Genomic DNA, 27885 nt, shown 5'->3' with positions numbered 1-27885 from the left:
TTTTAATGCTAACCTGAAGATTTGAATATTATATAAATTTTTCATTTTGATATGATTTTATCTTACAGAAAAGTTGCAAAAATAGTACATGAGATTCCAGTATACCTATTACGTAGTATATTACTTTATTCAGCTGCTAAAACAAATTATTATATACTATATGACTGGAGTTCTGTGGTTTTTTTGTAGTTTTTAATTTGTGTATGGTATGGGGGATTGAACCCAGGGAGTACCAAGCTATCTGTATCTGCAGCTTTTCTGTCTGTCTGTCTGTCTGTCTGTCTGTCTCTCTCTCTGTCTGTCTCTCTCTCTCTCTCTCTCTCTCTCTCTCTCTCTCTCTCTCTCTCTCTCTTAAATCTTGAGAACGGAGTATCACTAAGTTATCCAGGTTAGCCTCAAACTTCCAATTGTAACTGGGATTACAGGCATGCCCTATTGTGTCTGGCTAGTGGCTAAAGTTCTCAAGACAAAAGGTTCAAAATCAAGTAGTCATCAGGGCCATTATGTTCCCTCTGAAAATGCTAGGAAAATACCCTTCTTTGCCTCTTTCTTCTCCTGGTGGCTGTTGGCAGCGTTTGGCATTCCTTGGTTGTACTTATATCACTCTGATCTCTGCTTCCCTCTGAACATGGCCTTCCCTTCTGCAAATGTGTCACATCTCTCTCTTATCTCCTTTGTAAGAGAATTAGTTATTTAGGGCATACCCTAAGTCCATGATGCTATCTTTAATTTCATCTGTAAAGTCTTTGATTTCCAAGTAAATAACATTCATAGGAACACAATTGAAAACCTGGACATATTTTGAGAGTTGGGGAAGGGAGTACCGAGGCCACTATAGTCTGCTTTCTGAAATCCAAAGATTCATGTTTGTACCGTGAGCAAAAGATACTCACTCCATTGTAAGATTGCCAAATATTTTGACTTACTGTAATACCAGCACATTCTAAAGTCTCATTTAAATATTATCGTATTAGAAGTATCTAATCTCATTTAAGTCATCTACATCACAAATGATTTAAACATTGAACATGATCTATGCTGGAATAAAATTAATCTTCATCCATGAACCTACAAACCTAAAAAACATTTCCTGTTCCAAAATGTAATCATGGGTCAGGAAGAGATAAAAGGATGGTCAATCTTAATCAAGTTAAAACCCAGCAGAGAAAATTCCATTAAGTTTTGAATCTTGAGAATACTACTGTTTGGCTTGATGTTCCACCCATTGGGCCCAGGGCTGCTGCTGTCTCTGGGCCTGCAGCTCTGTCCTTTGAGCCATCCCTGTCTTACTTACATTATATATAAGCCTGTAGTTTGTCAATCTATCTTCTGGCCTGTAATCCTAGAAGTCTGACAGCTTTGCTTTGTTTCATCCAGTTTCTGTCACTTTCCATTTAGGCTGGCTTTATTTCCACTGGTATATTCTCCAGATCATTGTGTATCTCCTGTGTATGTTAAAGGGATCCATGCCTGTAAACAAGATCTGTAGCTCTTTTCTGGATTTACCTTGTTCTGTTATGACTTCTGATGTGATACTCAGTTTCTTTTATAAGGGCTCCTTTTTCATTAGTCACATACTTAGTTGCTTCAGCAAAAAGTTGTCTGACCATACATTTGGATTCATATCATCTGTTGGCTTTCCTAACATTGACTTTCCTAATTTTACTGTCATTTGCAGTATGCATAGGTTGAGATTGTCCCAAATTATAAGTGCTAGTTCCTTTTGCTTCAGTTCCTCAATTTAATCTCTTCATTGTTACATTTTACTATAAGCAGCAAGAAGTCAGGCCATTAGCATTGCTTAGAAATCCCAACAACGAATCTCTGAGACAGCTTAATCAATTACAGATTCCACTTTGACCCAACAGAACAGCATAATTGGCAGTTTTCTTCTTTATCATCGTATCACCTTTTCTTTTTTTTTTTTTTTAAGGAAAACATTTTATTTTATTTGGCTGTCACAGTCTTTTATAATCAAAGTTTTTATCTCAGTTTTCTAGATAATAGTTCTGAAATAGAAAGCCCATAATTACATATCTCTTCACTGTATAGTCTTTTTTTTTTTAATTTTATTTAAGGAGTAAAGAAAAAAAAACAGTGAAAGGGTACAAGTTATACAGATTTACAGAAAAAAAAATGAACAGTAGGAAATCACTAGTTAATGGATTACATATTGCCATCTTAGAAATAATTGTTCAAGTCACAAAACTAAAGCTTGTAGAGTGGACATTCCAACAATGATACTGCAAACAGTTCTGTTCAATGATCCAATAAAGCTCTGTGTGTATCACCTTTTCTTGAATATTTAATAATGTGTTCTGGGTTTTGTTCTGATACCTCACCAACAGAATTTGTTAGTACTCTTGTTTCTGTCGGTATCCTACTCTTCACTGTATATTCGTTTAAGACAATTGAAACTTTCTCTGCCATGCATTTCACTTGTGAGTCCTTATCAGAATTGCATTCATGACCATTCTTTTTACCAATGATGTCTTCAAGGCAGTCTGTGCTACTTTTATCTTCCTTAGCACTCCTCCAGCCCTTCCTTTACCCAATTCCAAAACAACTTCATGTTATTTTAACATATTTGTTACAGCAGCTCCCTGCTTCATATAAAAATCTGTTATGAGGGCACTAACAGAGAAGAAAATTAGTAAGGAGATACATATAACATATTAAAGAAATTGGCTTAAGTGATTGTGGGTATTGGCAAATTTGAAATTTGTAGAGTAGGCCAGCAGGCAGGATTCCTCCTTCTGCAGGAAAACAGCAGTTAAACTCTTTCAAATGAGGCCCTGTCAGATTATTGTGAATCATCTCCTTTAATTGTATTTAGACTGCCTAGAAAATAATCTCCACATCGGCTGGGCGTGGTGGTGTACTCCTGTAATCCCTGCACTTGAGAGACTGATGCAGGAGGATTGGCAAAGCTCAAGTCCAGCCTATACTGCATAGTGAGTTCAAGGCCAGCCTGAACTGCACACTGAAGCAGTCTCAAAACGAGAGAAACAAACAGTCCATCTCCATGTCAGTCAGTACACAAGAGATTTCTTTTATAGGGGCTCCTTTTTCTCTAGACAGTCTTTTTTAAAAAATTGTTATACGGATTAGTGGGTTTCATTTTGACAGATTCATACATACATGCACTTATATTTTGATAATTTCCCAAGCTATCACCTCCTTTGTGGGGTTCAGTACTTACAATACATTTTTCTCTTGCATGCATCTCCCTATACCTTTACCCACCTCAATCTCTTCCTTTTGTATAATAATATCCTCCTTTCTACTTTCTGGTTATCTTTTTTAACTTCCACATATTAGGGGCAACATGTGATACTTGTGTTTCTTAGTCTGGCTTATTTCACTCAACATGATGGTCTCCAGATCCATCCATTTTCTTTGTGGCTGGATAATTCATATTCGTGTGTGTGTGTGTGTGTGTGTGTGTGTGTGTGTGTGTGTGTGTGTGTTTATGACATTGTTTTCTTATTCCATCTGGTAATAGGCATCTCGGATAGTTCCATATCTTGGCCATTGTGAATTATACTGCAGTAAACATGGTTATATAAGTATCCCTGTAGATTACCTCACATATATACCACAGAGCGGTACAGCTGGATCAAATGGTAGCTCTAATTTTTGGTGTTGTGAGGAATCTTCATACTCATTTTACACAGTAGCTGTACTGATTTACATTCATATCAATAATGGAGAAGCTGTTCACCCTCCCCACCTGTTCACTAGTGTTACTATTTCTTTGTATTCTTGATGATAGCTATTCTGAGTGGAGTCAGATAGACTCTCAGTGTAATTTTGATTTGCATTTCCCTAGACAGTCCTTTTATTAAGGACAAGTGTTGACATATTGTTTCTGATGCAGAGCTCTTCTGAAAAGGCAAAGATTACAAAAAAATTGACCTTGTTTACATTGGTTAGTCAGAAAAATAGGGAAAGCAGTATACCTAACATTCAAAAATTCCACCAATACAAAGATAAATTTTTCATCTCAATATTATGACCTAATTTTATTGGTGTGTGTTGACTTTTCTGGGGGGAATGCTTCTGAGAAATTATCAGGGTCCTCAAAGATCTAGGAGCCAAAAGTTGAAAAAAACAGTGTTTACTTATTTGCAGTAAAACAATAATTTTAAATTCTAACATCTGCTTAATTTCTCCCTTAAAATATATTGAAATTTCTCAATTAAAAATTCATACTTCTTGACTCAAAAACACCTCCAAAGACTTCTAGACTTAATAATCAAATTCAGTAGCAAAGCTGGATGCAAAATCAACAGTCAAAATCAGTAGGCTTCCTGTACACAAATAATGAACTCACTGAGAAAAATTAGACAAACAACACCTTTCCCAGTAGCTTCCAAAAAAAAAAGAAAGAAATACCTGATAAGCAGTCTGACAAAGGAAGTAAAAAAACCTCTACATTGAAAACTACAGTTTTTTGAAAAAGGAGATTGAAGAGGGTATCAGAAAGTAGAAAGGTATCCCTTGCTTATAGGTAGGAAGAATCAATATAGGGAAAATGGCCGTATGTCCAAAACTGCTGTATACATTTAATGTAAGTTCATCAAAATTCCAACAGTATCTCACAGAACTAGAGAAAACAATCCTAAAATTCATTTGAAATTAGAAGACACTTAGAATAACAAAGGCAGTTCCAGACAACCAAGGCAAGGCCGTGGGCATCACAATCCCTGACTTGAAATTATACTGCAGAGCTACTGTGACAAAAACAATGTGGCATTGGCAAAAACAAAACAAAACAAAAACAGACCCAAAGATCAGTGGAACAGACTAACAGATGAAGAAACAACTCCAGAAATACTTAGTTTATCATTGACAAAGGGTACCAAACGCCTTCCCTGGAGGAAAGATAGCTTTCTTAATAAATGATGCTGGAAAAACTGACTTTCTACATGCAAAGTTTAAAACTAGATCCATATCTTTCACCATGCGCTAAACTAAATCCAAATGGATCAGAGTTCTAAATATTAAAATAGAAACAGTAAAACTCCTGAAACAGAATAGATAGAACTCTTAAACACATTGGTGTTGGCAAAGATTTTAGGAACAAAGCCCAGATTGCAAGGGATATATCACAAAGAATCAACAACTGGGAGCTCACTTATTAAAAAGCTTTTGCATAACAACAACAAAAAAACCCAACAGAGTAAAAAAACAACCCATAGTGTTGGAAACAGTTTTGCCATCTGTTCCTCAAAAAACTACTATCTAGAATTATTAAATATTCAAAAAACTCAGACCCCACCCCAAATTTAAAGACCCGATACAAAAATGGACACTTCAGAGGAAGAAATAGAAATACCATGTAAATATATGATAAAATGTTCAATATCATTGGTCACCTGAGAAATGAAAAATTCCAACTCACCCCAGAAAGAGTGGCTGTTATCAAGAAATCAACCAGTAACAATTGCTGGCAGGGCTCTGGAGAAAAACCCTTCTCTGTTGGTCACAGTGTAGACTAGTGCAACTCAGTGTGGGAATTCCTCAAAAAACTAAGATTAGAGGTTCCGTTTGACCCAGCTACTTTTTTTTTTTTTTTTTAATTTAAGGAGAAAAAGAAAAAAACAGAAAAAGGGTACAAGTAATACAAAATTTAAAAAATAAACAGTAAGAAATCACTAGTTAATAGATTACATATTCTCATCTTAGAAATAATTGTTCAAGTTACAAAATTGAAGCATATAAAATGGACTTTCAAACAAAGAGTGCAAACAGTTTTCAGTGATCAAGAAAAACTCAGTAATATGGTTATCTATCTTATACACTTAAACATATATGCAGTTATAACCTTTAGAGCACTTTCTTTTCTTTTGTACAATGACAATTACACATTTTGGGTTTTATTACTCCCACAGTACTTACTATTTTTTTTGAAGAGAGTAAAACCAAATGCGACATATCAGAACAGAGTCAGTCAAATCAAAAGGATGGATAATGTTAAAACAAAATATAAGGTGATCAACAATGGTTATCATACTGCCTCTTGCTATTTTAAGAAAAGTTGTCAGTTATAATAAAATTGAACAAAACTGTAAAGAATAAAACCAAAGCATTGGAGACATTACAGGACTTTAAAAGAAAATAATAATCAACTGGAATGGGCGTCATAATGATTCTTACTGTCTTCACGGTTTTGCCTATACTTTCAAACTTGGTACTATCAAGCAAAGCAGAATAGGGGAAAATCAGTCAAAACAAGATGGTGAGGGCAATACAAGATTTCAAATCAAGTTAATAGGAAATCAAAGTAGGTTACTATAATGTATCCTGCTATTTTTTATTTATTTTTCCCTTAATTCAAAAGATAAAAAGAAAAAAAAATAATTTAAAGAAAAGGGGGATTGAGATAAAGGAGGTTATAACAACAGAAGAGCGCAGGTCAAAACATAACCATTTAAGCAAAATAGTGTTTTACCCCAAGATATCCTGACATAAAAATAGTTACCATAGTGTCTCTTTCCTTGAAATCTTTGAGTATAACTTTGTGTACTGTAGCACCAAACATATCAAGACACTATAAAACCATTCAAGAGAATGACATTATTAGAGACCCAGCTACTTTTCTTCTTACTTAGTGTCTTTCCTCAAAAAGCATCATGCTACAGCAATATATGCATACCCCTGTCTATTGCTAAATCTTAAAAACATCCCAGATGCCCATCAGCTGATGAATGGATAAAGAGGATAGGTGTTTTTATACAATGGAGTACTACTCAGCCACAGTGAAGGATAAGCTTGAGACATTCTTGCTAAATGGATGCATGTCGAGGCCATACTCTTAAGTGAAATAAATTGGCACACAGTATATACTGCATTGTTTTTATGGTGAGAAATTGGAAGTGTAAGTGAGGATCAAAATGTATAAGAGATATTGTAAAATAGGAAGATGTCTACATGAGAAGAGGAACTCAGAAGAGGGGAAGGGGAAAAAAAGGAATGAAGGAAGGAAGCAACATGAAGAAAATGACCAAAAAAGAAGGAAAAATGGAAACAAAACTTGTAAATAGGGAGGGGAAAAGAGGTTAAAGAAAGATAGAAGAAAGGGGAAAAAGAAAAGAATCAAGTTGTACCATGTACAAGTACAAAATGCCTGTAATCAGTGCAATCTTTAATACCTAAAATGTAGCAATAAACTTAATTTTTTAAAAAATCAATACTTTTTATACTTACTTTGAAATAATACACATGCCCTAACAGATTATCATTTGTTAAAGTTTCTGCATGAGCATTCTTACATGCAAATTTTTATTTAAAAAGTGTGCATATATGTATGTGTGTGTATGTATATACACACATATACATACACAGAGAGAGGGAAAGAGTGTGTCTTTTTGTGTTCGGGTTTCACTGTACAGTTCAGGCTAGCCTTGAACTCAGTGATCCTCTTGCTTCAGCCTCCTAATTGCTGGGTGTGTGCCACGACACCTGATTTTAAAAGTATATTTTAAACTGTCATGGTCAAATACATATTGGAGCCACACAGGATTTATTCAGAGCCTCTTCTGTGTTAACCAAACTATGGCTTTAGATTTGTACAGTACTTTGTTATTTTAAAATGTTTTTATATTTGGTCCAACAGTTTTTTGAACCAGGTATGTTACATGGTTTTATCCAAAACTGGAAATGAATGAATGTAAACTTAAGATCTCAGTTAAAAGATCAGTTTGATTGTCACTATTTCTCTGAACACAGCCCTATCTTTCTTTCATGAACCCAGGGAAATGTACTTCAGTGTGGGCTCAGTCAGTATAACAGAACCTGAATGTTCCTCCTGAAACAGAATTGGGTCTTTTCTTTAGCACCCTGTGTTATAATCACACAATAAAGCCAGAGTAGTAGAAGTAGTGTCAGCTCCCACTTCCTGTCTCACAATGTGCTACTGCGTTTAATTCTTAATCTGGAAGGAGAGTCTTGTGTTTTCAGATCAACTCAAGAGATGAACTGTTTTCCCAAGGTTCTGCTTTTTAGTAATGCTGAACTCTTCAATTCTCATGTGGATGTGTGGGCCCCATTGTCTCCTTCTCCTTTATAGCACTGCATACCTAATCAGTTAGCCTCACACTGGCCTAGTGACTCCTGCTTTCTTGTGTGACAGGAAGAACCTTCTCTAAAATGTTCTTGTATAGCTCTTTTGGACTCAGCCTATACAAAGCTCTTGAGAGTTCTCATCAGCCCTGACAAATGTGTATTCTGTCTAGGTTTTTTGTATTACCTGTGGGTATTTCTGATCAGTTTTTCTGGGCAGTACAGCTTAGCACTTTACTGCTGTTTTATAAGGCTGTAGCCCCTTGAGAGTCAAAAGGAAACTTTTAACAACGATCAGCTTTTACCTGTGTTTAGGTAATTTGAAATAATTATCATTTTTATAATCATTGTATGTCATTTTCATAAGGATATAATTTTTGAAAACAGTAATAGAAAATGTTTTCATCCTTTCAATATGTTTAAAATGAATTGTAACAATAAATTTTTTTTATTTTATTAGGATACAATATCTCAGAAATCTGTAGATATACATGATTCTTTTCAACCCAGATCTGCAGATAATAGACAACAAGCACCATTGGCTTCTGTCTCTACTGTGAATGAAGAAGTCAGCAAGCTTAAATCTACTGCAAGTGAGTTGTTTCTATAAATAAAAATTGTATATTTTATGTAGATAAGGAATAGCATTTGGGGGTTTACTTTTATTGTTAACATGAATATGCTTTAATCAGTAGTACAGTCATTTCTTTACTCTTTCTGCCCCAACTTGGACTCCTGAGAGAGAATGTGCTCTCATAAAAGGTGATGTGCTCTAACTCCTGCAGTGTTAGCCTTTTCCGTGATTCACTTGGCCGTTTGTGCTGACCCCATAGGCATTCCTTTTCTGTGCCTTTCCATGTCAGCCCTGGTTTCTGTTTCCTGATTCAGGGCCCAGTTGCCTTCTTCTCCCCATCTGCAAGGAATGTGGTCAAGGACTCTTGCTGTCTGGGTGGGAACTACTAGCTTGAAAGAGCAAGCCTTGCCACAAGGCTGCCACCTTCAGTTCTCACATTTGTTTGTTTCCAAAAAAGGGGAGTCTCTTCACTTTTTTTTTTTTTTTTTAATTGGTTCAGTTTCATTAGCTTAAGGAAAATGACACCTACAAAAAATTATCACTTCTATGGAAGAGAACAGGATGGTTTTAAATGCTCTAAAAATTGCAGTTAAGTTCAGAGAACACTATTTTGAAGTGAATTTGTTGGATAGCACTTAGTATATGCAGAGTATTTGTACATTAACCAGCTCTTAATTCCAACACCTGTTTTTTTTCTTTAGGGTTTTTTATTGAAACAGAGTCTCATTGTGTAATTCAGGCTGCTCTTAAGCTGTGTAGTCCACACTGGTCTCGAATTTACTGAAATGTTCCTGTCTCAGCCTCCCAATGCTGGGATTACATGCATGCACCACTACACCTGACTGCGACACATTTTGTCAGTCTTAAAACCATGTTGTAGCCAGCCACTCCACTTTCTTCTTTTCCCCAACCTGTGGCACCCACCATTTTGCTTTCTGTGTTTATGAATAGGCTGTTCTGTATATTTTATACAAATGTAGTCATACAGTATGAACTTTTGTGCCTGGCCACTTTCACCTAGCATAATGTTTTTAATATTCACTTTGGTCAGGAATACAGCTCAGTGGCACAAGCGCCTGCCTGGCAAGCACAGGGTCCTGAGTTTGATTCCCAGAACCAAAAAAAAAAAAAAATTCACTTCATTGCAGTTATGGATCAGTAATTTATTTCCTTATATGTATATATATGCCATATTTTGTTTGTGTGCCTTGTCCACGGATGGACACTTAGTTTGTCCCACTTCGGTTATCTTGATTAGTGCTGCCATGAACTTACATATAAGAATTGCTGTTTGAGTAACCCATTTTCAGTTATTTTGCAAATGTACCTAGGAATGGAATTACTAGGTTATATGATAATTCTGTGCTCAGTTTTGTGAGAAGCCATCAAACATCATTCTACATTTTTACTAACAGTTATGATTTTTTGTAAATCTTTTCCAATACCTTTTTTATTTTTGAAATGATAATCTTCCTAGTAGACATGAAGGGGTACCTCATAGTAGTTTTTATTTGCATTTCCCTAGTAATTAGTGATGTTAAGCATAATTTGATGTGTTTGTTGATCATTTGTATCTGTATTTTGGAGAAATTTCTATATATGTCCTTTGCCCATTTTTAACTGGGTTTGTCTTTTTGTTGAATTTTCACATACTGTGTGTACCTTATCATTTGCAAATATTTATTTTCTCCCATTCTCCCATTTATTTTCTCCCATTCTCCTTTTATCCACCAGTGCACAAAAGTTTTTAATTTTGATGCAATACAACTACCTTTTGTTAGTCGTGCTTCTGGCATCAACTAAGAATTCATTGCCATGAAGGTTTTCCTCAGTGTTGTCTCCTAAGAATTTTATTTTTTTAGCTCTTATATTTAGATCATTGATCCATTTTGATTGGATTTATTTTCAGGGGATCTTTTATTAATCCTGAGTCCTAAAGTTGTGGTTGAGAAAAGACAGGCTTTGGTGTCCCACTTTGAAACTGCCTCTAGCTTCAGTTGCTTACGTTGCTAGCTCCTTAATGGGGAGATAGGTGTTGTGCATGGCCCATTTCCCTTTTTTCATTCTTGTTCTCTAGAGAACAGAGTGGCTCATAGAGGAATCCTTTGCAGCTTAGTCTGTACTAGAAAATGCTATGAGGACAGAAGTGTGACATTTTTGTCCTTTAGCCCCAAGACTGAACTAAATAAATATACTTAGCTTTGTGTGATTAGATCACCATACATGAGAAATTTTTCACCTAGCTTACTGGGAAATATATCTTTTCATGGAACAAGAGTGCTATTCCCCTGCCACCTGGAGCCAAAGGCTTAGATTGTTATGCTTATGCCAGACATCCCACTCTTGCTACCCTTGAAGTGTTTTAGGTAAGGTTTGTTCTGGGTTTGTTGACTCAGAGTAGATGGTGCTGGAGGAAGAACTAAGGGCCACTGTGTTCCGCCAGCCCTTGGCTTTGGTTATCTTCTCTGGTGAAGAGGTGAGCAGCCATCTGACTCTCTTCTCTTTAGAGAAGAGAACAACACCATAGCCCTGAGTACTTCACTCATCTAAAGACCACCTGTCTGGCTCTTTCTGCACACTGAGAAAACACCAGTGCTTTGTCTCATCTTGATTAAGTGCACACTGTCTCACGTAATTGAATTTCACTCCATCTGTGGTGACCCGGGGAACTGATTGCCTTAATAAAACTTTGGCATCATCAAGCTTTTTCATGAATAAAATTTGGCCAGATGTATTTTGTCTTCCAAACAGTTGGTCTTTGCCAGTCAGATTGTAGTTAAGGTCACTAGCAGTTCTTAAAGGGCACCAGGAAGTGTGAGAGGCACAGCTTCCTGGTCCATTCATAGGGCTGCATCTGCCACGCTCAGTCACTTAGAGTGGTGGATGCTGATGAAAGTTCTCTTTACACTTGCGAGGTGCTCACGTTGGGACTAATAAAATGACATTTCTTTAGACGTCTGTGTAGTGCTAAGTTCCTTGTGGAGTCAAGATGCTGGTCCCAGAAGTCAAGGTGTTTCTGTGACTTGGAAAGAGTGAGTGAATCCACCATGTCAGCTGTGAATGTAGTAAAGAAGGATAGAGAAGACATTTGAAGAAAAGACAGCTGTGGAACTTGTGGGTCTTTTTATGTTTATTTGTACTTGAGATTCAACAGTAAGAATCAAATGTTAAATAGAATCACATCCTGAAAATTATCAAGAGCACAGACGTTAGGGTGACCTCAGAATAAATTTAACTTCCATAAGTTGGTCTAGAAAAGGACATTTGTAATGAGATGCCTTTTCTAGTAGAAAGAAACTGGCCAAGTATAGGTCCTCCAGCCTGGAGCCATTGTCTCAAGGCTGACCAGCAGGCAGCTTCTCTCAGGCAGCTGCCTGCTCTAGAAACCTGCCCTTCAGAGCCCATGATCTCTGGGTGCAGTCTAGATGTGGGCCCCTACACCACTACTAACACCACGTGTCTTCGCTGCCAAGCACTCACAGCAGCTCAGTAGCCAGGTCTACTTTAATAATCTTAATTGGCCTATCAGTTAAACAGGACATTCGCCTGTGATGTTGACCTTCCAGGCAAGTGGGCTGGCAGAACTGCCTTTTGAGCACAATTATTCAGGCTGAGGAAGGTATCCGTTACAGCTGAGGGGAGGAAGGCAGAATGGGAAGCACTTTTATCACTTTTACAGGAATGTGTTTAACATAACTTTTTACGACATCTGTGCTATTCAATCCATCTGAAAATAAGAGAGAATTTTAGTTATAATGAGTAATCTAGATCCAAATAAAAACTATCCTGAGTCAAAACCACAGTATTGCACAGTTTGATAAATCCTTCACTGTTGACAGCCATATTTGCTCCATGTAGATTTCGTTCCTGTAGTATTCTTATGGTATAGGTCAGTGGTGGCAAACCTGTGGCATGTAGGCCGCAACAAGCTTTGTATCATTGAAAGCTCTGAAAGAATCACCATCACTGGTACAGGTTTTGTAATATTTTCAAACTCAAACTTCAGTTTACATCAAATACTATTTAAGTTTTAGTTTTTTATTCATTATCTTTACTTTAAGAATAACCTGAATCTTACTTAAAAATTGGTAGTAGAACCAACTTTTACATATTCACTATTCTAAATTATGTAGGGCATTTAAACACTTTCCTAAATATTGATTTAAATTTTAGCAAATGTTGCCTATGTACAAAAGCATATGTTCTTCTCAGTGTGCTATGTGCAGATTATCTTCATTCATATTAATGTTACCATAGCATTGTAATATCATGGAAATTATAAAGGATTCAAAATAATGTTTTGTTTGCATGTGCATTGGGGGGGTTTCCTCACAGAATTTCCAGAACAAAAATTGTTTGCTGCCCTGTTGATTAAATGTGTTGTGCAGCTGGAACTCATCCAGACCATCGACAACATTGTGTTCTTCCCAGCCACAAGTAAGAAGGAAGATGCAGAAAACTTAGCTGCAGCCCAGGTAGGAAGATGGGAGGACTGCTGTTCTGTGTGAGTAGAGTTTACTATAAAGCAGAGGTCAGGCTAGAGATTCCATGTGGAGAGCTTCATCACTTAGATGTTACTTTGAGCTGTGAGACTAGATTATTTCTTGAGATGGGAAGTATCACTACAGAAAAGAGGACTGCCGAGGCCGGAGCCCCTGTGGCCACCCGACACACAGCTCCTGGTCACAAGGCAGCTGGTGAAGATGGAGTGAGAAATAGTGGTGCATGAGGAGGAGCAAGATGTTGCCCTGAAAGTCAGATCAGGAGAACGTCTTAAGGATTGATCATATGCACCTGGGTAGTTTAAGCATATTACATGCTTAATATGAGAATTTTCCAACAGAATATGAGAATTGTCCAATAATTTGGAAGACCTGGTAACTTTGACACAGTTATGTTTAATTTTAATCTTAAAGGCCAAAGTAGAGCTGTAATGGCTATAGGTAAGGAATTGGAGATAGTAAATTTGTTAATCTGTCGTAAGAGTTTGCTTTAAAGAGATACAGAAAAATGGAGATGATAACTGGAGGACAGCAAGGGGTCGTAAGAGAGGTTTGCTTTGTTTTGTTTTCCAAATTCGCAGCATGACAACAGGTTCACTAGTGAGAGTTTTTTCCAGTAGAGGAAAAAACAGTGTGAGGAGGGTAGCCAGGGGCACTCCTAGGACAGTATTTCTAAATAACTAGGGTTATAATCTGATGCAAAATGGAGATTGTCTGAGCTCATCACCCAAGCAGTCCACTTGGTAGAGAGAGAAGGCACAGGGTATGGGGATCCTGATAGAGGAAGTTCAGTACATTTATGGGTACAATTTTTTGGAAAATCTCTTCTGGCTTCTGATGGAGATGAAAAGTCATCCATCATGTGAAGCTGGGAAGAATCTTTCAGGTTGAGAATTTAATGCATGAACTAGCCATAGGCATCAGGAAACACAGAGAAGCAATAGAGGAGTGCTGGGAGCCCAAGTGCACTGAGTTTAAAGAGAAGACCTTCGCTTTCTTCCATCTTTTTTTCCATAGTTAGAGTAGGCAGAGTTCTGCCAGCCAGTTACTGAAAGGAGGAGATGAGGGGTCATGCAAGGAAATAATTAAATGGTCCAGAAACTCCAGACCAGTTGAAAAGAGGACGACCTCCAGGCCTGGGACACAGGGTGTGGGTGGACACTCACCTCAGGTCTGGGGGACACACAGATTTCAGTCAGGGCTTCAGGAAAGTGCATGGGGCTGTAGGAGGGGCACTTGATGACCAGAATATGTAGCACCTTCCCTACTTTTTGTTAAGCTACAGCAGATTGTCTGTGGCTTGCTTGTAAAACTGGTGTGTGGAGGGAGGGTTGGTTAATAAATTCACTAAAGTTGTGTGTTCTGTTTTCCAGAGAGATGCAGTGGATTTCGATGTTAGAGTTGATACTCAAGACCAAGGAATGTACCGCTTTCTAACATCACAACAGCTTTTTAAACTACTGGATTGTTTGTTAGAATCACATAGATTTGCAAAAGCATTTAATTCCAACAATGAACAGAGGACTGCTCTGTGGAAAGCAGGTAGGCTGTTCCGGACACCTCATACTGTTTGCTGTGAAAGGTTGTGCTACAGATACGTGTATTTATCAGAATGCATTGATTGTGCACTTCGGGTCTGTTCATGGTAATGTAATCTAATATCCAGCTTTTTTGACCAATAAGCCAAATAACTTTGATGGATTCAGTTCTCCCTTATTTAGTTCATCTGTTGACTTGCTTTGACTGTGGTTCTTTCCTGTTTACCCAGCCTATTCATACTGTTTGGCAAAAAAATGTATGTGATGCTTTCCTACACAGGAAATTTGACATGCTATTTGAATGACTTTTGTATACTTAGCAGTATCCCTCAGAATAGAAGTGAATGTACTGAGATGACAAAGTATATTTGTTTTAAAAACTAGTTAGCAAATTTAAAAATAAGCTCTATATAAATTGACTTCTTTTTTTAAGCATCAGTTATTTGGTGCACAAAAGCCTCAGAAAACGAGGGGCAACAGAATATGGCAGAAATTCTGCATTTGAGTGCTCTTTTATGTCTGCTTATTTTAATCTAAAATGGCTTTGTCCTTTCACAACCTAACTTGTGGGACAGATTGTACTTTCTCCCTTTACTTCACCCTGCTGGCACCAGCCACCTGAGACTCTAAAGGTGACTGGGACCCTTGTTTCCACAGGCACTGTACCCTTCACACTTTGGGCAGTCTCACAGTGTCCTCCACCACCTTTCATCTGAAAGCCCTGGCATAGGTACAGGGCTTCCTTGCCATTCTCTTGAAAGAATTTTCCCAGCCTCAAGTTATTTTGTATCATGGATACAAAAAGACACATGCTGCTGTGGCATGGGACAGCTTAGATCTGTGGCCAACCAGCACGAGTGGCTGAACACACACAAAATGTGGCTGCCAACAGGCTTTTACCTTCATTTAAGATGCTTCATCAGTCTAATCCTGGAAACTTGCCCCTCCTGCAGGCTTCAAGGGCAAGTCCAAGCCCAACCTCCTGAAGCAGGAAACCAGCAGCCTGGCGTGTGGACTGCGCATTCTCTTCCGGATGTACATGGATGAAAGTCGGATTGGTGCCTGGGATGAGGTCCAGCAGAGGCTTCTAAAGTAAGACTGATTCTGCCTTTGATCCATGCAGCTGCGTAGTACAGAGCAGGAAAGGGATAATGGCAGGACCATGTGGGTGACCAAGCCTGTGGCTCCTGGAAGCCCCTACCTACTTCACCAATCTGAGGCAGGTCATCGTGCTATATTGCCCAGACTGACCTCCGATTCCTCCCTCAAGTGATGCGGTGATCCTCCTGAGCTTTCAGAGTAACTGGGGCACCACCAGGTCTGAACAAAGCGAATGTGCTCAGTACAGTGAGTAACACAAGCAGATCAGTCTAGCATCCAAGGCCAGGGGAAAAGGTGGTTTTTTTTTTAAATTGTGTTTTATTTTTGGTAGTGGGAATTGAACTCAGGGCCTTCACACTGAGCTGCATCTCTAGACATTTTTGAAACAGAGTCTAAGGTACTCAGGCTGGGATTGAATTGATGATCCTCCTATCTCAGCCTTCCAGAATACTGGGATTATAGGCATGCACTACCATGCCCAGCAGTTTTCCCTATTAAACTTAGAAATTTTTAAGCAGTGATAGGTTTGGGGGTTTTTTGGTTTTTTGTTGTTTTGTTAGGGTTTTGTTTTGTTTTGATGTTTCTAATCCTGTAAGAGAGCCAGTTTTTAAAGAATGGTTACTTATAAAACTAAGTGCCCATCCACCTGCCTTCCTGTATTTAATTTAAAAAAAATATTTGGGGAAGGTTCTATTGGTATTTTCATTCATTCATTCAATTTTACTTCATGACAACTAAAATTTAGACTCATGGTAAGAATGAAACATGTCATATAGAAAGAATATTGTCACCTGCCTTTATTTAAACACGTTTTAAAAACCAGTTAAATACATTTTAGAGTAATCACCTAGTCTCCATCCTTCCATCTTATTGACAAGACTGTTGAGATCGAAAAGGGCCTGAACCTACAATCAATGAAAGGAAGACCACCTTAGATATAGCCCAGGTTTCTTGACACCAGGCTTGTGCTGTACTATCACTCTGGGCTTTACACTCACTGAAACAGAAAAGAAAGAAAATGTGGATTTCCTGAGACAATACAATAGCTTTAATTTAATGTTTCAGTTTTTTAATTTGAAAAACACATATATGTTAACGTTGACATTCCACTTAATACAAACAGATGAGAGTCTTGCAAGGTCATTAATAGTTAATATTCCTGCTATGTATGTTTTTCTCAGTGAGCACACAGACCAGCAGGTTCACAAATAACATAAAAGCAAACCATTTCTTTTGCAGTGTCTGCAGTGAAGCACTGAGTTACTTCCTTACTCTAACATCAGAAAGTCATCGGGAAGCCTGGACTAACTTACTGCTGTTGTTTCTAACTAAAGTTCTAAAGATCAGTGACAATAGGGTAAGTGTGAGACTTCCTAGCTAGCTCTGAACTTGTCACCCATCCGTCATAAGAACTGTGAGGCAGAGTTAGGGATCCCACTGGCTGTGAGGACCACATGTGTCCTCGGATTGCTCCCTCTGATCAGTGATTCTATAGCAGGATTCAGTGGGGGAGGAATCTGAATCCCCTGGGAAACTTTGGCAAGCTTTTAGATTCCCCTAATTTCAAAATTCTTAATCTGTTTCTGGAGACATTGAAATTGCCCATTTTCAAAACAGCTGCACAGCCACCCCATGGGCTTTCTCTCTGCTCCCATCTTAAGGCCATATCTGGTTGCTGGGCTTGTGTTCCAAGCTATGGCCATCATTTGGCAGTGACTCCATGTGACCATAACGTCTAGTGAAAAGGCTATGAACTTGCTTAAAAATTTTAAGCTAGCAAAAATAAAGATAAAAATGCTACTACATAACTGTATATGTAAATTCATATTTAAGGTTTTCAAAAATACACATTTAACCCAAAAATGTACAGTAACTTACATGTTATATACAAGACATTTTGCCTTGCTGTAGCCTCCAAATAAGTTTAAAATTGAAACTTTAGGCTAGTGGTGTATGGGACCCTGTAGAAGCAGGAGTCATTAGGTGCTGTTGTGTGTTCATGCCAAGTCACATGCCTGTGTCCAGTTGCATTTCTACCTGACTGATGGTCCAGGCAGAACAGAAAAACTCCAAACCTCAGGGTGTTTTACCGGTTACTTTCTTGCTGCAGCGTATCATACAGCTTCCCTGTATCCAGTGGAGTACAGAAGAGCAGGAGAGGAAATACCACTTGTAGTATTTAGAGCTGATGTAATGACAGCAAAGATGCAGTCCAAGTACTGTATATAAATTGAACTTTAAAAATGGGATATGTATACTTTTGCTTGGAGAATGTTTTTATGTTTTATATTGCAGTATTAGGTAGTATTTTTCCCTAAAACTTAATGTATTAAAACACACAATTCCAATGACCCTTACAAAATTGTAGTTCCTGTTCAGGTGCTTTACTTTTGCTTATTATCCAAGAACAATGCTGAATTACAAGTTCCTCAAAGATACATAATGGAAAATGTTTTTCAAAACAGTGATAGATACATAAAGTGGGTTTCCATTCAGGTCTCACAATTCTTCTGTCTTTTGGTTTTGTAACCCAGGCAGTCACTGCCTGACGCAGGCCCTGCCAACCTCTATCTTCTGTGGTTTGTGTGCGCCCCCAAGTGCTGACTCCTAAGGAAGTTTTAGGTTCCTTGGTTTGCATGTAAGCACTACTAATGGAGAAATTCATTTCCGCCCCCCCAGTTTAAAGCTCATGCATCATTCTACTACCCTCTCTTATGTGAAATTATGCAATTTGACTTGATTCCTGAACTTCGCGCTGTCCTCAGAAGATTTTTTCTGCGAATTGGAGTGGTTTTCCAGATATCACAACCATGTGAACAGGAACTTGGAATAAACAAGCAGTGATGAGAATTCAGCATCTTTCTGTTGATGTTTACATCTTTTTGCTCTTTAAAAGAACCCTGGAGCTGAGGTTTCTGTCCTGAAAAACTACTTCTCTTAAGGCAGTATCTGAAAGTTACTGGTAAAGATGACTAAAACTCAAGCTTGAACTCTCCAGTCCCTTTCAATAATCTGGTGGATTCTGTGTATCTAGTTGGGCTCATGTTGAGCAGAAAGCCTGTTTAAACTGTGTCAGCTCGTGCTTATGAGTCCTCCCTGTCCTCTGGGGACAGGGACAACCCATATATTTTTGGCAGGTGTGGGAGTGAAACTTACCCAAAGAACTATAGATGTAAAGATTGAACTTCTGTAAGAAGTACAACTCAGGAGAGCTGTATTTTGAAGGATAAAATGTTTATAATTTGGGGGTGGGGTAGGGAAGAAATTATTGTTCACGGAAAAAGATATTTAGCAACTATGGTATTCTTCTGGAAATTTTTGCACACTCAGGCTTATCTGAGATACTGGTAATCATCCTTCTGTGAAAAATGTACAGAAATGCAGGCCTGTAATATAAAAATCTTAAACATTAGTTTTTCCTGCACTGTTTTATTTTCTTTACTTTCTTACCCACTTGCTAAACACCCATAATATTTTGTCAAATGCACTAAACATTTTGGTTGAACTTTCTGTCTTTATTTGGTGGGGACTTTTAGTTTTGCTCTTTTTGAGGGGTTGGAATTTTGAGGGTCTGACATGCCCAGCAGCTGTTGTGGCTGACACTTTTAAAGATCAACACATGGGGCAGAAAAAAAAAAAAAAAGAAAATATCCCTACTGACAATAACTACCTGTAATATACTTAGGGCTTTTAAAGATGAGCCATGAAAATAGAATGATCTTTTCATGGACCGAAACTTGAATCACTGCAAACGAATCTAGGTTGCTGTCACTTTCTTTCCTTTTGGGTGGCGGGGCTTGATGTAGATTTTACTGTATGTACAGAATTTATTGTTGAATATATTAAAATAACAAATCTGGCATGGCTTGGGGACGTTAGGGTTACTGGAAATGTATTCATACTGTGAACTGTGCTCTGATGGTTAAAAGACAAGATTGTCAAGCATTCCGTATTACCAGTGGATGTAGAAAATTTTTTCAGATGGATAAAATGTATATGGTACAGATGTAAAGTTTTCTATGTAAAAAATTCTGTACAACTTTCTGTACAATATTGATTCTCATCTGGCATATTCTAATCAGGTTATAGGTCAATAAAGTTTTTGAATTACTTCATCAATGCAATCAAACCTTATGTGGCCCACAGCCCCATGTTTCATTGATTCTTTTTGATTTTTTTTTAATTAAAAGACGATAAAGGGCAGTTTGCAGCCAGAACTATGAAGCAAGAATCTGACTCTTTGTTTCTGGCATTTCACCTCATGCCTTTCTTTCTTAATCACAGGAAAGACAAAATTATTTGTATCCTTTTTTTTCTTTGTCTTTGTGGGGGGTAATCAAAGTTTGGGAATCAAACTCACGACCTCGCACTTACCAGAGAAATGCTTGTACCACTGAGAAAAATCCACAACTCCATTTAGGAATCAGAATAAGGTCATATGTTATTTAAAAGCAGAAAGAAAAAGATGACATTCTCTTGGGGGCAGTTTGCATTGTGATACTGTGTATCCTAGTAGTTAGTTCAAGTTAGGTGGTACATAACTTAAAAAATGGAATATCAGGTGTAATTTAAGAAGGTTGTGTTAAAAAAGCAGGAAACATGATCTTTGCTTTCCTATCTTCTGTAACTTTCTAGCAAGGTATTGAACAGCGTGTTACCTGTGTGTATTAATCACTATGTGACAGTTCTGTTGAAAGCTAGGTGGATGCTAATGCTAAGAGTTACCTGCCTTACTAGCTGGGAGCCATCCTGATCTTCCAGTTTAAGTGCTTCATGCCCCCGGCAGTTTATTATTTAATGCAACAATGCCAAGACTCCTTAGGGGAAATAGACTTGTTCTTGCAGGCAGTAACTGTAGAAAAGTCTTTAAGCAAATAATGGTTAAGATTAGAAAATTGAATATAAAATATACCTGTAGCCAAAACTTGAAATATCAAAAATTACACAGTTGGGGCAAATTCTGACCTTGTCTGACCTTGTCTTCATCTGTGAAGATGTCAGAGAAGCAGGGTCTGAGTGTTCTCAGCTGTTGTGTATTCTCTGGAGAGACTAACCCATTAAGAATTATTTTCCAGAATTTGAATTCATCTTTCCTTATTTAGAAAGTGCTTGATAACTAGAAAAGCTGACACATTTATCAAAAGGTCCATGATGGAGCAGATTTCAGTCTCGAAATCATTTACCCACAGGTGTTCCTACTTCAGCTTCAAGAAACCTTAATTCCAGGTAAAAGAAATTGACATTGGTAATAAAAATAATTTATTTGTCAGGAAGTCGTTAAATCATATAAATTGGTAAGTTGACATAATTGTCTATCAGCATAAAAATGAAAGAGACTGAAAGATAAAACATTTAGTGTATGGTTCACAGGAATAAATTAATTGTAGCTCCCTCCATTTCTACTAAATCAGTACCTAGAAATGACATGAAAATAGCCCATTTAATAACAATTGGAATTGTCACAGCTACAACAGATGTAAATTCTTTGAAACAAAAATAACCATGGCAAATGTGCAAATAATAAAGATAATTCTGGTTTTAGAACATTGTTAAGACACATTTTATTCATCTTATCTTAATGACAAGCAGAATTTAATGCACATATGGTATAGGTTATTACCATCCTAATACATGGCAAAACTGTGCAAAAATAATTCTATACAATTATATAAATCAATAATCATGGCCTCATGTATACTATATATATATCATCATCATGGAAAAATACACTTTATACAGAGAAGGACCATAATTTCAGGTAGGGGCCCAAAGTAGAATATATTAATGGCACAGATTTAACATTCCTTTCACCATAAAGGCACTACTGGGTCCAGTACAGCTTTCTCTTAACCATGGGCAGTAGACAGGCCCTGCCAAGTAAAGGTGCCTGGCTTTCCAGGAGCCTGCTGCTGCTCCTGGTTGAGCTGTTCAGCCATGAAGTGTTTCAGGCTTTCTGAGGTACCAGGGCGGAGCCACGGCTCAGTTGCTACAGAGTTTGATCCATCATCACCCACATGTTTCATGATGTCATCAGGGTCAACCAGTGAACTTTCATCATCTACAAGAGACAAGAGATGCATGACTCAGGTTGGCACAGATGGCACATGGGTGGCAGGTGGTACACAGTTTACCTGTAGCCCACATCACTACAGCTATGCATCACTCACAGTATCATGTTCTCCACTGTTTGTTTTGTTCAGATCCCACCTCCTTTATAGGCAGGAAAGCAGGGCGAGAAAAGGACCAGGCCAGGGGGAGGGAGCAAAGGTACCCTATGGCACTGGCACCTAGGGGAATTCAGGCGTGTCAGTCTGAGGAGACTCTGAGACCCTGACCACAGAAGCACAAGCAGTCTTTCTTTTAATTGTTACCTCGAGAGATTTAATGGCTAAGAATCAAAATTTAGTCAGGTCCAAGGGATACTACCAACCTATACTACTACTAATTCAGTCTAGAAACTGAACGTCATTTGGGGAAAGCACCAGTTGGGATGAGATAACTTTTACAACTGCTCTAATACTCCAAGTAGGCTGTGTCTAGTCCATAAGAATAGCTCTTGTTTCTTACTCCTTAGTTGAATTTGATTTATTCAACTTATGTATTCTTTTTTCTCCTTAGGTATAATAGGAAAATCTTATCCTACCCTGTGATGTCAATTTCTTTAAAAAAAAAAAAATTACATTTCCTGGTCTGTGAAGGATTAGCCCAGCACAGGGGTATTTGCAGTCAGTTTAATGAGCAGTCAATCCACACTGTACCTAAAAGTTCCTGTTTGAAAGGACAGTGTTAAAAAAACAGTTTAGACTTGCAGACTAGTCTTAAAATGCTCTATGCTTTTAATATATCTTCTCAAATGTACACATGCATGAAGTACTAATTTACTGGTTTTAAAAGAAATGCAATTTTCAATACAAATAAGAGAATACCTTTTAGATAAAGGTAGGATATGGTATGAAAATATTCCTTCAGTTCACCTTATTTCCTAGTGTTCCATGTGCAATTCTAACCATCAGAACACATCATACCTGGACTAGCTAGAGAATATATGAGGTATGATTAATAAAGTTTTTAAAATTTACGGTGGTAAAAGATAACGCCATTAACCTCCCTCAAAATACTCTTCCCCCTTGCTTTGAACACTCTGCCAGGTCTAGTGAATACGGTAGATGAGGACACTTGCAATGTTTCTATGACCCTACATTTTCATTGGGTGGTTACTGGCCACAATGTTTTTAATCACACCTAGCAAAGGCACTTCAGCCAGTGGCAAGAACAATGGTTGTGTTTGAAGTAAGGGTGACTAGGCTTGAGGGTATGTTACTGCAATAAATGCTAAGCACTATATTTTTTAATCAGCCTTTGTGTAAATATTTTAAATTACCACAGTAGTTCAGAATTAAACTTCCAGTATTAGCATTATAGTTTTAAAAGTAAATTAAAAATATTTTAAAAGTTGTTATTAGAAATATACTACAATGTAATATAATAGGCTGTGGATACCATTTATTTAAGCTAACCGTAAGACAAATTGTCTCATTACCCCGTGAGTATGCAATAAAAAGGAGTGTCACTGAACGGGCAGAGGAGCTCAGGAGTTGTCTAAAACTATCTGACACATGTGCTCCATGACAAGCTTTCTTCACCATCTAGTCACCAAATGCACTCAATAAAAAGACTGACTTAAATATCAACCAATGAAAAGGTAAAAATTTTGTTGGTATTTATTATAATACATGTGTTTAAAAACTCAAAAGTCTTTAAAAAGTTTCTGATAATCTCTCACTTTAGTAACTACCATATACCATCATGCTAATGAACATTTTTTTTCCAGCTAAGGACAAAGCATGGATATATTTCATATGCAAAAGGATTTGCATATGAAATATATTTTTATTTTAACTGTTTAGAATCCATTCCAAAATAGATACCCTCCCTGTTGGAGAGAAATACGATGCAAAATTAGTCCTGAGAGCTGGTTTTGCTAGATGATTTTACAGTGTCCTGGGCCATACAACTCAAAGGACTTCAAAACACTCAGTCCTTCTAGCTATCAGTGAAAACTTAATGTGAGCAAGTTTGAGTTCCTACAGGATTTGCTACAGTCCATTAAACTTTACCATTTACCTGTGTTAATAGGTTTATTCTGAAGTTCAGTCAGTCTTCGCATACGTTCCTCATTTCTCATTCTAAGCTGATCAACATTTATACTGGAGACAGATCTTAAAGAAAGGCCATCTGGTGGTATATTAGGACAACTGGTATCCTGAAGTTAAAATTTCAGAAATATTAACATAAAACAACAAATCAGTGAATTAAAATGTTCTTGCCCTCAAATGTGCTTTATGATTAACAAAACAAGTGAATGAAGCATCTGTATGCTGACTTCTGTGTTTATCCCTACAGACTCCGATGACTTTCAGTCAAGCTAAGGTATAGCATTTATGATGACACAGAAATGCTGCCAAATGTGATAAAAGTTTGGAAATTATACAGCACAAAAGGAAAAGAATTGAAACTACATGGGCTAAGAGTTCAGCCACAGCAATCAAGATACTGTGGCAGTGCAGAAAGTAGGCATACAGTCAATGGAAGAAAAGGGAGAATCCAGAAATCCTCACATTTCTGGAATAAGGAACCAACAAAATGCAGTTAAGGGGAAAAATAGACTTTTGACAAAACACTGGAATTACTGCATATCCACATACAAAGGAATGAACTTGGATTGATTCCACTATCCTTGCACTACTTGCAGAATTAATTCAAATCACAGACCTAAATTTAAGAGCGAAGAATATAAGCCAAGTCCAGAAGTACATCTTGATGACCCTGGGCTAGATGATATTTCTTAGATAAAGACATCAAAAGCTCGAGTGATTTTAAAAAATTAAGTCACAAAACGTAATACTTCTATGCTTCAAAGAACACTTTGAAAAAAAAAAAAAGACAACCTACTAAATGGGAGAAAATACCTGCAAACCATACATCTGTAACAACTAACAGCCAGGATTGTATAAAGAAACTTTAAAACTTCAATAAAAAGACAACACCCAATTTGAAACTGGTGAAAATGGACACAGGATTTGAGTAGACCTTTCTCCAAGATAAACAAGAGGCAGAGTAGCACATGAGAAAATGTTTTAACATCATTAGGGAAGTGCAATTTAAAATCTATTAACATCCCTTAACCCTCATAGGAAGGCTATCATCAGAAAGAGGTAAGTAACCCATGCTGGCCAGGATATGGAGAAGTTGGAATCTTTACACTGCTGTAAGTATAAAATATGAAAAATATAAGGTATAACAGTGCAGCTCCTTTAGGAAGGGGCAATTCCTCAAACTGCTGAATGTAGTGTGACCACAATTCTAAGTGCTTTCTTAGAAATGAAAAGAGCAAAAACTTGCATATAAATACTAACCGCAATCACTTAGTCTTTTGGCTAAGATCCAGTGGAATCTAAACAGCAGCAGTCAAAATCATATAATCAACAGTTGCTTATGAACTCTACATAACGAATGCTGAGCAATAAATCAAGTACTGACACATGACACACAACATGATCCATCAAAAACATGAAGTCAGCCAGAAACAACTGTGTGATGCCCAATCTGATACATACAAAATGTCTAAAAAGCAAATCATTATTGAGACCAAAGTGATTAAGTGGTTGCCTAAGGCAACAAAGTTTCTGCTACCTGGTAAAGCTGTACATACATAATGCTAATTAAAAGCAACATCTCTTATTTGTTAGAAGCTTCTTGTACACTTAGGCCACATAAATTATCTTTTTGTCATTCAGAAAAAAACAGAGATACACAGAAGAGAAAATGGTTTTGAATCTCAGCCTTGTTCATGTGACCAAGGGTAGGTCACTTGATCCAAATATAACACATGCTGTATAAGAACTTATTAGGATAGAACAGACTTTCTGATAGTTACCAGCTGCTGCTTGTGCTCTGACCCATACATTCTATAGGGCAAAAGACAAAGATTGGGGGAATGAATTAACAGGACAAATCTCTGTGCCAGTTACAGAGCTTTACGTATAGCTATCCCCCAAGAGATAAGAAAATACTGTGACCTTGAAGAATTAAAAAAGCTACAAGAACACTGAGCTAACTGATGTGAGAGTCTCTGTAGACCATGTCTACTTCATTTCACAACAAAACAGTCCTCTTCATTGGACCACACAAATGTAGCATGGGTCAGAACCCAGACCACTCACGCTTCTAAACTGAGAAGGGAGCAAAAATGATACTTCACACTTACAAACTCCAGTCCTTTCAATTTGTTCCTCCTGCGCTCTCTTGCAGAGGGGATCTGCGATGGTTGAGGGAGGGCATCATCTTCTATGGCAGGATATGTCTCCCCATAAGCACCTGAATGAGTCACACAGGAGAAGTTTGTTCGTATTTCAAATACTTTACCCAGAGCTAAACCAAGATGTTATTTACAGTCAATAACATACACTCATTGTAAGTTCAAAGCTCAATGATTCGTAGTGAATTTAAGAGTTGCAGAATAATCACTACAATCTAGAGCATTACATCACCTTAACCAGCTCCCCTGTACTCAATGGCAGTCATTTCCCAGCTCCAGGTCAACACTATCTCCTGTGTCCTGCTTGACAGATTTACCTTATCTAACATTTCATGTAAATGGAACTCTCATAATCTGTTGTGCCTTTCACTTAGCATAATGGGTTTGAGGGTCTTCTATTGCTGTCATGTCACTAGCACTTTGTGTTTTACTGCTTAGTACTGCACCATATGAGCACATCACATTTTATCTGCAAATTTACAAGTTAGTCAACCTTGCTAGAGGTTGGCACTTATAAATAAAGCTATAAACATTTATGCACAACTGTTTCTGGCGTGTATACCAAAGAATAAATTTGTTGGATAGTATACTAACTCTGTAACTACCAAAGGCATTTTCAAAACAATGGTACCATTTTACATTGAAAGAAGCTTTCAGTGTTTCTACACATTCTCACCAACACTTTGTATTGTTGGGAGTTATTCTTGTAATAGCCATTATGGTAGTCCAGTAGTCTATAACCATGAAGAACAGCCCATATAATCTTGCATTTTTATTGTTTCTCTTTGAAAAATTTAAACCAAGAGAAAAGTTAAAGTAAAATGAATATGTAGAGTGACAATTTATTATTTTGCCAATTTCTATGTTATGTTTTGAAGGCTAATGTTTCTTTTTGTCGAGCTACTACTTTGCTAAATCAGTAAGGTAGAGAAATCATGGCACTTCCTAAGTACTTTCATGAGTATCTTTAAGAATAAGAACTTAGGGCTGGGGATTTAGCTCAGTGGCATAAGCGCCTGCCTTACAAGCAGGCAGTTCGATCCCTGGTACCGATAAAAAGACAAGAAAAAAAAAAAAAAAGAACTTATTCTTAACACAGTTATAATCTAATTATACTCAGGAAACAATGTAGCTGATGTTCAGATTTTCGAAATTTATACTGTCAGACTTTAAAAAAAAGTAATAGCTAAATAAAATTTTTGAGTTTTTTGTATATTTTGCCATTAATTCATTTGTTTTAGTATCATTTAAGTTCAAAGCAAAACTGAGTAGAAGTGTTCCTGCTGCCCCTGCAGACAGTCTCCCCGAGTACAACATCCATCACCACAGTGGTACGTCTGTGCCACCAGTGAACCTAATATTATTGTCTCCCAAAACACACACTTTACATTAAGGTCCACACTCAGAGTTGTACATTCTGTGGGCTTTATGACAATGTGTCACAACATGCGTCTGTCACGGTAGTAGTATACAGAATAGCTCCCTGTCCTGAAAGTTCTCCATGCTCTCCGTATCTTACCCCTTACTCTCCCTTAACTCCTAGCACCCTCTCTTCTATGACCTTGCCTTTTTTCAGAATCTCTTATAGTTGGAAACAGACTGAATGTAACATTTTCTGGCTGATTTCTTTTACTTACTAGCAATTTAAGGTTTAAGTTCTTCCATGTTTTTTCACAGTAGCTTAGTAGCTCATTTCTTTTTAACACTAGATAATACTCCATTGTCTGGGTGTGCCACTGTTTATCCATTTACCTAGTGAATGACATCTTGGTTGCTTTCAAATTT

General features: G+C 37.4%; 2 protein-coding genes across 20 annotated transcripts in view; one reads left to right on the top strand and one right to left on the bottom strand.

Annotated features, from left to right (window-relative positions):
* Positions 1-19897, top strand: part of Arfgef1 (ADP ribosylation factor guanine nucleotide exchange factor 1) — a 127810-nt gene extending 107913 nt beyond the window's left edge. The window contains exons 34-39 of the mRNA XM_063257412.1: positions 8528-8660; positions 12977-13116; positions 14517-14685; positions 15635-15773; positions 17022-17139; positions 18462-19897. Of these exons, the coding sequence (XP_063113482.1) occupies positions 8528-8660; positions 12977-13116; positions 14517-14685; positions 15635-15773; positions 17022-17139; positions 18462-18626 (864 nt within the window). The 3' untranslated portion in view covers positions 18627-19897. The remainder of the gene's footprint in view (positions 1-8527; positions 8661-12976; positions 13117-14516; positions 14686-15634; positions 15774-17021; positions 17140-18461) is intronic.
* Positions 19898-21018: 1121 nt separating this feature from the next.
* Cspp1 (centrosome and spindle pole associated protein 1) overlaps positions 21019-27885 on the bottom strand; it is a 109470-nt gene continuing 102603 nt past the window's right edge. For all 19 annotated transcript variants that reach the window (XM_013143843.3, XM_063257417.1, XM_013143847.3 and 16 more), the window contains 3 exons: positions 26050-26159; positions 23907-24045; positions 21019-21840 (listed from right to left, as the gene is read on the bottom strand). In XM_013143843.3, coding sequence (XP_012999297.1) covers positions 21629-21840; positions 23907-24045; positions 26050-26159 — 461 coding nt within the window. In that variant the 3' untranslated portion in view covers positions 21019-21628. The remainder of the gene's footprint in view (positions 21841-23906; positions 24046-26049; positions 26160-27885) is intronic.

Source organism: Cavia porcellus, unplaced genomic scaffold, assembly GCF_034190915.1.
Source record: "Cavia porcellus strain 051 isolate PalLab524CR breed Dunkin Hartley unplaced genomic scaffold, mCavPor4.1 scaffold_10, whole genome shotgun sequence".
Classification (NCBI taxonomy): domain Eukaryota; kingdom Metazoa; phylum Chordata; class Mammalia; order Rodentia; family Caviidae; genus Cavia; species Cavia porcellus.
This window is presented reverse-complemented; position numbering and strand designations above follow the sequence as displayed.